At 39.3% G+C, this 12,032-nt stretch overlaps 1 protein-coding gene across 3 annotated transcripts in view; it reads right to left on the bottom strand.

The window, feature by feature from the left end:
- Nucleotides 1-11,901, bottom strand: part of fhad1 (forkhead-associated (FHA) phosphopeptide binding domain 1) — a 30,215-nt gene extending 18,314 nt beyond the window's left edge. Inside the window, exons 1-20 of one of the 3 annotated variants that reach the window (XM_036579258.1) lie at nt 11,009-11,901; nt 10,786-10,860; nt 10,530-10,631; nt 9,496-9,702; nt 8,595-8,769; nt 8,348-8,442; nt 7,173-7,400; nt 5,998-6,121; nt 5,228-5,358; nt 5,048-5,125; nt 4,862-4,966; nt 3,818-3,925; nt 3,661-3,729; nt 2,992-3,144; nt 1,990-2,185; nt 1,822-1,892; nt 1,405-1,503; nt 1,122-1,211; nt 235-489; nt 39-150 (exon numbers count right to left, since the gene is read on the bottom strand). In XM_036579258.1, coding sequence (XP_036435151.1) covers nt 39-150; nt 235-489; nt 1,122-1,211; nt 1,405-1,503; nt 1,822-1,892; nt 1,990-2,185; nt 2,992-3,144; nt 3,661-3,729; nt 3,818-3,925; nt 4,862-4,966; nt 5,048-5,125; nt 5,228-5,358; nt 5,998-6,121; nt 7,173-7,400; nt 8,348-8,442; nt 8,595-8,769; nt 9,496-9,702; nt 10,530-10,631; nt 10,786-10,812 — 2,425 coding nt within the window. In that variant the 5' untranslated portion in view covers nt 10,813-10,860; nt 11,009-11,901. Of the gene's footprint in view, nt 1-38; nt 151-234; nt 490-1,121; nt 1,212-1,404; nt 1,504-1,821; nt 1,893-1,989; nt 2,186-2,991; nt 3,145-3,660; nt 3,730-3,817; nt 3,926-4,861; nt 4,967-5,047; nt 5,126-5,227; nt 5,359-5,997; nt 6,122-7,172; nt 7,401-8,347; nt 8,443-8,594; nt 8,770-9,495; nt 9,703-10,529; nt 10,632-10,785 lie in introns of those variants that run through there. The other 2 variants (XR_005007676.1, XM_036579259.1) reach the window with 2 other exon arrangements.
- Nucleotides 11,902-12,032: the final 131 nt, after the last annotated feature.

Here is a 12,032-nt window from a genome sequence, read left to right as displayed (position 1 = left end):
GGTTCACCCTGAGCACTGAAACAAAGTGAGACATTCACCTGTGAGCTGCTGTGTCAATGAGTCTCTCTCCTCCTGCATCTCTTGCCCTCTCTGCTGGGCTGTGCTCACTTGCTTTTCCATGGCGACAATGGTGTGAGCGTGCTGCCGCACCTTCAGTTCAATTTAATTCAGATGCAGAAGTGTAAAAAAACTTTTAAGCACTTTTTAACACTAAAGAAGTAAATAAAACTGTACCTGCTCCCTGTACTCATCGATCTCCACTCTGATCCTCTCTCTCTCCTCCTCTGCCCCTCTCTGCAGGGCCTCCTCCATTTGTCTCAACCACTCTCTTTCTCTTTCTTCCTCCTCCAGTTTTCTCTCCCTCCATTGCTCCTCTTGTTTTTCTCTTTTCCTGACTTTCTCTCTCAGCTCCCTTTCTTTTTCCTTTGCTTCCTCCAGTTTGGCGATCCAGTCTGCCTGCCGTGTCTCCATCTCCAAACGCAGAGCAACCTGGTAACACAGAAAATCGCAGAAATTCACACATACAGTGAATCACAATCAATCACATCTATTTTGAAATAGATTCCAACTACTTTAAAGTGCACCAGCTGCTGACACAGGAGTTCAAATGTACATAACACAGCTCCACAGAAAAACATTTTTAAAAGAATGGGACATTCTGGAGCAGTCACACAAGAGCCTAAGGCCATAATGTCCAATGACAAGCGTCAGCTAGAAGGGTATAAAGCTTTGGGCTGTGGAGCAGTAGAACTGCATTCTCTGGAGTGATGGAGCTTCTTTCAAACAGCTTTGGGATGAGTTGGTGTGACATTTGTGATCCAGAAATAATTATCCAACATCAGTATCTGACCTCTCTAATGCTCTTGTGGCTGAATGCCATCAAATCCTCACAGCAATGTTCCAACATGTAGTGCAAAAACAAAAATACACAGCAAGTGGACATGTAATGTATATGGTACTGAAAAACAGGGCCAAAATAAAATCCTAAGGCTATTTTCCAAAAGTTAAACTCTCCAAATTATTTTAAGTGTGTAAATATTAATCCAGTCACATTTGTGTATTCATTAAATTTAATAAATCATTTTGAATCATACTTAAATAATAAAACGAAATTGACTCACTTCTGCTATTCTGGCTGACTCCAGATCAGTCTTCATCTTCTCCAGTTGAAGCTTCACAATGTTCTCCATCTCTGTCTGTCTTTCTGCAACCTGCACATTTAAATCAACCCACCACTTTTCTGCTGAACTGAATGCACTGAATACAGTATCACTAAGTGTTAACTTCAGTTATGCAGCTGAACTGGAACGGAGTTGAGTGTGTTTACTACGTTCATTACTACATACCTTTACTGACACCAACTGAATGTAATTAAGCTTAGTTACTATACGTCATTAGCAGAACCTGTAGTTTCTGAAGTTCCAGTTCTTGTTTCATGGCTTCCAGACTGTCCTGCAATTCACCAGCCTGGGCTTCTCTCTCTTCAAGCTGCTCCTTCTCTGCCTGCCATAGTATCACAAACCACATTAGCAAGCCCATTTGGGATTACTTAACAACTCAACACAGTTTGAGGCAAGTGTGTGATTTAGGCATGCAATTTGCACAGTACTACCAGCAAACTAGAATATTCCATTAATTGTTATATACGTTAGCCTCGCAGTTTCAGTGCAAAACTAAAGAAGCAAACTTCAGCCACCAAACATCTTGATCATGACTGACCGGCTACGTGTGGAGTAATGCGAAAATTATGTAAATGTGTTTTTTGGTTGAAGTGTTACTGTAACTTGGATTCTGAACACATTTCACAAAACATATTCAGACCTTCAGATTCTTGAGTTCTGCTTGAATTTCCAGACACTGATGGCACAAAGCCTGTATGGCCCCTGACACTCCTACAACAGCATAAGAACAGGTAAACTTTCAGTACCTCTATTATTATTTTTCACTGTATTTTGTAGTCTGCTTCTGACTTTCTGTCTGTTCTGTTACCTCCATTTCTCTCAGACACCTCAATTCCTGCCGCCTGCAGTCTGTTCACAGCGTCCTGCAGCAGTGTGTGTAGACTGGTCAGTATAGAGAGTGTGTGAGTCAGAACCCAACTGACAGCAGGACACACACTCTCATCCTGAAGGGCAGATATTTGGCTCTGTATTGCATCCATCATGCACACTTTCTTTGCATGAATCTGTGCACAGTGACAAAAACAAACATTCACACATAAGTAACTGTTCTAGTAAATTCACATTTGCATTACAATGACACTGTCATAATAAAATGCAAGTTTTACAATGTGCATGTTTTTCTACTTAGAAAAGTACTGATTAAATAAGATGATACACTTTATTTAATGAGGGTAACCCCTTAAACCTTAAAGGAGCTACATACACAAACTGCACTGATTTTTATATATAGCCATATGCAGTAAAAGTTAACACATTCTCTACAAAGAACGCACTTCTGCACATTTTAATGCACCACTACTGTTTATTGGCTGAACGTAACGTGTTGGGGAAAAAATAAATCATGGACATCATGACCTGTGCAAGTTATAGCACATATTTTATGTTTTAATTTTTTCCAATATGTTAAACTGCAAATAAATAGAAACTTTGCTCTAAGAAAAATGTCATAGTTAAGTTTGTTTTCTGTAGAGCAGAACTTATTTTCATTTAGAATATTGCTGCTGTCATGCAAAAATCTCCTTTTTTTGACAATTGTTTACTTTTTTACATAATTTTTACAAATTTCCCATTTAAGGGACCAATACAAATGGTCTAAAATGACTTTGAAAGAAATCTTGTTGCATTAACTGCCATTACAAGTTAAGACATTTTTTCCTTCTCCTGTAAACTTACCATTTTGGAAATATGAAATTTTGTTCTGACAGTGTCGATATATAAGTTGTATTATTATAACAATGGAAAATAGTATGCTATCATTGCTGTTAAATATTTTATAGGGCATTTCCAATAGCTGATTGGTTGATAATACCTGCCATTCAGCCAGTCTGGCCTTGAGTTTCTCACTGTCTTCCTCCACAAGCTTCTGGTTATCAGTGTGTTCTTGAAGTTGTTGCTCCAGCTCCTTCATTCTGGACCTGAACTCCTCCTTCTGTTCTGCTAACTCTGACAAATGCTCCAACACCTACACACAGAACACGTCTGTTGTAATTGCTGGTGTTTATCTGAATTATGGAGTGGGATCATAAATGTAAGGATGGGCTGACGGACAGATTAACCCCTTAAATGGCAAGAACCGGCCTACTGGTTCAGACTAACAGGAGAACATGTTCAACAACACTAACGTAAAAAAAAGTTTAAGATCCATGACGCAGACTTCCACATTTGCAATATGGCTGATTTTGCTATTATAATGCATTGTGAAATGCATTATTTGGTATATATCACAAAGTACTCTGTTGTTTCCAGGCTGCCTGTATGAGGATCTGGCTCCCACTTGGTGGCAAAAACCTTTGGAAGAAATTAAAAAACACATTCCCAGGATGCTTGCATCTTTATACATGACCATGAGTGGACAAGAGTGTCTTCTGTTGAGCTTATTACAGATAGAAGATACCTTTAACAGGTTAACTGACAAATGGATAGAAGCATGGACAAATTTTGGAGTGGATTTTGGAGTGGAATGGATGAATGCACTAACCTCTTTCTCTGATACGGTTTCGGAAGTGAGGAGTATGCATTTTTTTATCTGACTGAAAAGATTCTCGAGCTGAAAAAAAAGAGTCAGAGCTTTTAATTTGTGAATAATATGTCTACCAGTGGATGCATATTACAGTTATTTATTACAGTCCCCTCACCCTTGTCTGTGAGTGTCTCAGCTCTGTTTGAGCTTTCTCTTCTCTCTGGAGCGTGTGCTGCTGCAGAACCTTCAGTCTGCTCATCTCAGTCTGAACAGAGACTTGCTCCTAAACCCAATCACACAAACACAGGAGAGAGTTCACCACACTGTGAAAGAATCTGGTGTTTCAACTCATAAAAGTTAGCTACTGGGATGCCTTAAAAGTTGAGTATATTAAACTTCATGAAATGGGTCAAGCCAAGTGGAGCTTGCTGCCACTGGACTCCAGAGCAGTGGAAATGTGTTTTCTGGATTGATGAATCATGCTTCAATATCTGGCAGTCTCCAAACGAATTTGGTTTTGGTAGATTCCAGGAGAATGCAATCTACCTGAATGCACAGTGCAAACATTAAAGTTTAGTGGAGGAGGGACAATAGCTTGGGGCTGTTTTACAGGATTTGGGCTCAATCTTTTAGTTCCAGTGAAGGGTAATATTAATGTTACAGCATGCAAAGACATGTTAGACTGTTATATGCTTCCAACTCTGTGACGACAGTTTAGGAAAGGCCTTTCCTGTTCCAGCATGACTGTGCCCCTGTGCACAAAGCAAGTTCCATAAAGACAGGGTTTGATGAATTTGGTGCAGAGGAACTCCACTGGCCTGCACAGAGCCCTGACCTCAACCCAACTGAATACCTTTGGGATGCACTGGAACAACTGCGAACCAGTTCACATCCAACATCAGTGTGTGACCACACAAATGCTTTTTCAACTTTTCAATATCATTGATAGTTTTGAAATGAGACGTAAAACAATCTTATATAGGTGTGATAGTTAGGTGTCCATATACTTCAGGCCATATATTGTATGTTGTAGATGTTAATTTAACCCCTTAATCCGCAAGGGCTCTCACAACTTCTTATTCTAATAACTACACAATTTACACTGTAATCCAGAATAATTAATAGACATTACTGATAAGTCTTACAATGCATTTCTCATGAGGCTTTAGTGCTGCTTGCATGTGACTATATGAATGAAAGTTCATCTGTTTGTTCTGACCTGCGTCATCAGCTCCAGTCTGTGTTTGAGGGAGTCTCTCTCTGTGTTCTGCTGCTTTAGCTCATTCTGTTTCTCTCTCAGAGTCCTCTCCAACCTCTCTACAGTCTACAGGACAACACAGAACACTTAGTATCCAGACAGAAGGCACAGAAAGACTGACCAGTATGTAACTGCATGAATGTGCACCTTCTTGAGCGATTCCACCTCCTTTTCTTGGGCAAGAAACTCTTCTTGATGCTTCTCAGTCTCTTTCATCTGTGATAACTGTGTGAAAAGGGTTTTTACAAGATTTATATCTGAAAAGAATGTCAGTTTGGAGTAGAGTGGAGATAAACGGCAGAAGCATGTAACATTAGGTTTGCATACCTTAGTAGCCATGTTGCTAAGCTGAGCATCTTTATATCTCACATCCTGTCTGAGTTTGTCAACCTCAGCAGCCAGCTTCAACGTCTGCTTCTCCCGAGCCACCAGGTCCCTCTGCAGACTGTTCACCAGTGCTAGAGGAGGAAAAGCAAACCACATGATCAACAGCTCAATGAAAGAATTTAAAGTATGCACTTAAGTAACACTTTTCTTGCTTTTTTTTTGAGAGTGATGTATTATGTACATGTTGTTGAAATACTAAGCTGCTAAACTAAGCTGCAAAAAAACAGTCAATTCATTATAGATCTGATGTCACAAGTATGAACACATTTACATATGACTGCCCATTTAGGTCACATCAGTTTAACCCATCCATTCAGGTTGAAGTGATATGGAGTAGAGAGTCTGTGGCAGACCCCGGACTGCTTTCCGAAAGAGGCACAACACAGGTCAATACAATCACTTCCACATATCAGTCTTAAAGACAACTTGGTTAAAAAAAAAGGTTGGAAAATGGTCATGTAAAAATGTCTATGCCCATTTTGGTTATATAACCACAGAAAAATTCTAAGTGGACTTCTGAGAAAAAAGTAAAATATAAGAAAAATGTAGCTCATTGGCCATTTAAGTCAAAAGACCTCTGTAAGAGGATTCTTGTCATCTAAAAATAAATTATATGTCAAATATTTCATTAAATGAATAGTAGAGAAAAAGATTATGCAGAAAGAAGAAGAGAGGTTTAATGGATGCTCCTGGCAGTGCTGCAGTTTTACCTGTGCACTTGCTGTTTTCACTCTTGAGGTTAGCCAGCTGTGCTCTCAGACTGCTGATCCTCTGCTCTCTCTCTGCCACAGCCTGAGCAACAAGCTCACCTGAATTCTTCTGCATCTCCAGCATCTACATACATTACCTAAGCTGTAGTCATAGTTCAGTACTGCATGTAAAATACATATATGCTCCAAAAAGTGATGCACTTCATTTACCTGATTGAAATGTTTATACAATTTCCACATGAACACCATATATTACATCAGCACCTGTATTGCAAAAAATGAGTAACCTAGAAAACACAATCGACTGATGTAATATACACTGATGAGCCAAAACATTATGCCTAATATGCTGATGGTCCTCCGCATGACACAGCATGGACTCAAAAAGTCCTGAAGATCTGTGGTAGCTGGCACCAAGACGTTTGCAACAGATCCTTTAAGTCCCGCAAGTTGCAAGGTGGAGCTGCCGCAAATCAGACATGTGGTTCCAGCACATCCCATGGATGCTCAATCAGATGGAGATGTGAGGACTTTAGAGGCCAGGGCAACACCTTCAACTCCCGAACAACGTGTGCAGTGTGGTAGGATACATTACGGTGCTGAAAGAGGCCACTGCCATTAAGGAATACCAATGCCATGAAGGGGCGTATCTAGTCCAAGGTAGGTGGCAAGTGTCAAGTTGACACTCACATGAATGTCTTCGCTGCCCTCGTGCATCAATGAGCCTTGGATGCCCAACTCGTTGTTGGTTCGTTTGTCCCTCCTCAGATCACCATTGGTAGGCACTCACCACTTCTGACCAGGAATACCCCATAAGCCTTGCCATTTCTGACCCAATCGCCTGGCCATAACGATATGGCCCTGGTCAAAGTCACTCAGGTCTTCTCTCCTGCCTATTTCTTGCACATCCAGCACATCAACTGAAAAAACTGACTGTTTGCTTACCATCTAATATATCCCAGACCTTGACATGTGTCGTTGTTGCAAGATAATAATTGTCATTCGCTTCAACTGGTCATAATGTTTCGGCTCATTTGTGTATTTCATTCTTGTGAAAATGATGTGTACACCTTTTTTCACAACATTTTGTTGTGCTTAATGGCAACTGAAAAGAGAGAGAGATGAGAACACAAAGAGAAAGAAAGAGAGAGTAATGGTATCACTCTAATCTCCACCTGTTCCTTTAGCTGCTGGATTTCCTCTTTTTTCTCCTGGATGTCTCTGGCCAAGTTGTTGAGTTTGTGTCGGACATCAGGGTCACTCTGACTGCTCTGAGCAAGTTGCAGCCGGAGTGCTGACACCTCATCCTTCAGAGCCGCAATCAGACATTCTTTCCTCTGAGCTTCTCCCTCACACATGATCACACCACCCAGGTCCTCACCTTGTCTCACCCAGGTCTCCTCCTGAACACAAAAAGCACATGAGACAGGACAAAAGACAGGTTTCCCATGTTAAAGCTCACAACTTCAACATGAAATCAAAAGAAACTCTAAGTACACTAGCATTCAAAAGTTTAGAATCACTGTTTTCAGTAAAATAAAACTAAATTGTTGAAGGTACATGTATAAAATGATTCTACAATAATGCTAATACTAGACAACTTTAAAGTTTTCAATTAAATTACTGAGAAACTGTAAAAATGAAAGGACCCATATCATGGAAAACTTTCTTGAAACAAAAGAGTTTAATGTACTATATCAAAGTTTCAAAGTGTTTCATTCACTCCCCACTCCATGCAGTCCATATATGAAAACTAAGCTGCAAAAACAGCCTGTGTTGAATTCACTGTTTCTGTGATTTTACAAAAACCAACACATTTACAAATCTCTCCCTATTCAGCCTTCAGCAGTTTTGCCCCGCCCTTTCATGCTGAAATTATAAGGAGTGTTTTCAGCTTGGACTGCTTTTTGAATAAAGCCGTCCACAGTACAGGACAGCCAATCAGAACAGAGCTCACTTACACATATCAGTCTTAAAGGCACAGTAACAAAAACAGCTTGTTTAATTCTAAGGGACAAAGAGAGGTCATGTAAAAAATAATTATGGTTGTTAAAAAATAAAATACAACACAAAATGTAGGATATGTGCCCTTTAAAAGATTTTAGATACAGCCAGAATGATGAACAGAGCTGTATAACTTGATTATAAATGAGAAAGCTATAAAAGAGAATAAAGCTGTAAACAATGGAAAAAAAATTGACATCCAGAATGGATCATGTTTGTAATTAAATTTTGAGCAAATAACGCAGTTATTAAATTAAGAACTTTTAAATTTATTATATAGTAACAGTGTAGCAAATTAAAAGTAACTCTCGACTAATGAGGGTTTAACTTTCTGCATTAGACCCACCTTGTCCTGTATTAAGTCCTGCATGCTGTTAGAGCTCTGTGACGCAGTTATATTTCTCAGAGAGAGTTCTCTTCCTGTGCTGCTGCACCAGCTTCCTACAGGAATAAGAAACAGCAGCTTAACATTTCTTACAAGAACAGTTTACTCTTTTCATTCATCTTCGCAAATCCGTGACGGTTTCTATGCACTGTTATGAACCTGTAGTAATGAATAGGAAAGTTTAAATGAAATAAAAGGAAGCCATTACCTGCTCTGTAAGAGTGGCCCCAGGATTTTGAAGTCTTTGGAGCCAAACTAGCGCATTTCGCTCCTGCGCTGGCAGGCCGAGGCCTATCAGGGGGACGTGGGGTAACAGGAGGGGACCGTGCACGACTCCTTGTCCGGGCTGTGGGGACAGCAGACTGGGCAGGTAGAACAGGGAGCTGAGTGACAAAAAAACAAAAAAATAAGTGGAACACGAGGAAATATCCTAACAAGAAAAGCTAGATGACTGCCAGGCTGATATATCACATAGCACAAAGACACTCTTAGTATTTTCCAAGTGACAATTCTGGTACACTAGTTGGGATTTCCATGTGAGTTCTATATAAGACTTCTAGAAAAAATGGAAACATGTAAAGAAATCTGTAAGCTGATGGACACAGTTACAAAGATACACCAGATGTTCAAAAGTATCCAGACACCTACCCTTCCAAAATTTCTTCTGAAATCAAAGGTATTAATGATTGTATCCAGCCACAAGAACATAGTGAGATCAGGTAATTATTAGTGCTTATTAGTTCTGGATAACAAACACCACTCCAACACATTCCACATATGTTCAGTGGTAATTCATAACTTCAAAGAATACCTTTCCACTGCTCTACAACCCAATGGTGAAGTGTGTAAGGTCATCTCAGGCTTGTGGCTGATTGTTTTTTTTGTTTTTTTGCACTAAGCCCACCACAAACATTGCAATTTGGTCCCCCCACAACAAAACATATCATGTTTTCTATTGAGATTACACAGCTGTGCACATGCAATTAAAAAGCAACTAGTGTGCCTCAAAAAGCCCTTAATCAGAAGGGTTTTGTGGATGTGTGGACATTTAAAAATCAGTGAACAAGCTATTTGTTCTCTTATACATTCAAATATGTCATAGATCTTACTGCATCTTTAGTGTCCAGTATGAGCTCATAGGTTGAGCCTCCATAGCCAAAGTGAAGTTCGTCTCCAGGTGTAAGGCGCACTGCTGCGTTGTGTATGCGACAGTCATTAACGTAAGTGCCATGGACAGAGTTCAGGTCACTCAGAACATAACAGTGCTCCACCTCACTCCATTCTATAGTAGCGTGGTGCTCCTCCACACCACCATTCTGTTGGGCAAAATACAGGCCAGAGTCAAACGCCCAGGCCCAGTTTAAACAAGCTCACCACTTAGATATATTCATGTTGCAAGAATCTTCAAATATTAATTACTGATTATAATATTCTGTGCATAAATAAGTCAGATGTCTGGTTTTTGCTTCCAGTGTCCACTAGTGTTTTGCAGTAAATAAATCTGAGTCTGATGCCATAAGCCTGCAAAAGCCTAAACCTTTATTGCCACATGTATGGTATCATCTTGTATGGAATTATTTCCCTGTGCCTTGTGAGTGCCAACCTTCAGGACTTTCCATAAACTTTCCAAAGTGATAGCTGGAATTTCTATATTCACAAACATGGTTCACCCTCAACTATTACACTGATTATCAATAGATTTGTGGTGGTGTAAGTACTGTCAGACATTTAATACAACAGTAAAAATAACAAAATATACAAGTCCAGAGAGGCCATGAGTTATAATTTATAATTAAGTTATAATTTTCTGGACTGTTAACTTGAGATCATGACTTAATTGTCTTGTGATCTCAAGATAAAAGTTGTTTTCTCAAGATCACAACTAATTTTGAGATCACAAGACAAATAAGTTGTGGTACTGAGAAAACAACTTTTGTTATGTTGAGATCACAAGACAGTTAAGTCATGATCTCAAGATAACAGTCTAGAAAATTATAATTACCTCATGGCCTCTCCGGACTTCCGTAGTATACATACTGTGCCTCGTTGATTGAGTTTCAAAAACACACGCTATGTCATTATATTCCTCAGTATATGCTGAAAAATAATTGATGATAGATCTACAAAAAGATCCCTAAGTCACCTGTAGACAGAGATCAGCATCCTTGTGTCTTCCCACCGTGGTGCGCTTGGACTTGAGTTTAAATATCCAGTTTAGAGTTTTAAGGTAAGCCTTCATTTCAACCTGGTCAAAAAACAAGCTGTTTAAGGATAAATCTTAAACTTAAAATAGCTAACTATACGTTAACTATACGCCTAACTATGTGTTAATGTATTGCTGTATTAGACAGTCTATGTTCAGTCTTTGACTTTTGTAAAGTTATCGTTAGCTAGGTTACCTTGTTTGTTGAGCATGAAGTTAGCATGAAGTTAGCCGTCCTCCTTGTCAGAGCTGAAAACACCACACTGCAACACTGCAAATAACACTGCAGATTTTTACAGCTTCACTGTTAATTACATACATCCCTGTTTACTCCAATAAACGGTCGTCACTCATCAATTATGTAAATTAAGCTTCCTCGAGGGAAAAGCAGCAGCATTTTCAAGCCTCCAGAGACTCACGAGACGAGTTGTATACAAGCGTCATGGTAACGCCGGCCTGGAGAGCCCCGCCCCCGGGAGTTATTTTGCCTATCGATATTCCCTCGTGCCCCGCCCTCCAGTGCAGTCCGCCAATCCTAGCGCTGGAGGGCGGGGCTGTCTGAATGACATCTGGTTGCCTATTTGAAAAAACACAGAACACACATTAACCAAATAGTGTAAACTGATTATTTCATAGTGTTTTAAAGTTACCATAATGGACTATACGGCTTTCGCAGACTACTTGAGATATTGCAGAGAGTAAAAGCTCACAAAAAGTAAAAACTTTTTTCATTTGCATTTGAATTTTAATAATAAAATAATAGCTTAAAATGGATACCTTCAATAAATTATACCAAATGCACTAAAAATATCCAGAAATCTTTACAACTTATTTTTACATTTTTTATAATGTTGGAGAGGGTTTAGACTAGATTTTGGAACATTGCTGTGATAATTTGATTGCATTCCATCACAAGAGCACTAGTGAGGTCAGGCTCTGATGTTGGAAGATTTGTTTTGGAATATAATACACTTTACACTCTACAATTGCCACTTTATACTTTATACTCTAATTACCACTTTGTACTGTATATTCAGTGGTGTTCAATCACTGTACCACAGCTCATTACTGGAGGGCTTTATACCCCTTTATCCAACACATGGCATTGGGAAGGGCAACCTTAAGTCCATGCATGGCTGCTCCTGAGCATCCTACTCTATAAGCACAAAATTAACGTCTGTGTCAGCAGTAGGTGCACCTTAAAACAGCTCAATTCACTAATTAAAGTGGGTGTCTGAATTCTGTTGGACATAGTGTGTATATCTCACACACTAATAGGATTCCTCTCTAATAAAGAAATTAAATGAAAAAAACTATGGGTTGGAGAAAGTGTCTAAATAAAAGACACTTTCTCCAACCCATAGGTTTTTTCATTCTACACTGGTATATGGCATCACTGAATTGTTTCAAGTTATAATGGCATTTTAACTTTATTAAAGAAAC

The sequence above is a fragment of the Colossoma macropomum genome, unplaced genomic scaffold (genome assembly GCF_904425465.1).
Source record: "Colossoma macropomum unplaced genomic scaffold, Colossoma_macropomum, whole genome shotgun sequence".
Taxonomy (NCBI): domain Eukaryota; kingdom Metazoa; phylum Chordata; class Actinopteri; order Characiformes; family Serrasalmidae; genus Colossoma; species Colossoma macropomum.
This window is presented reverse-complemented; position numbering and strand designations above follow the sequence as displayed.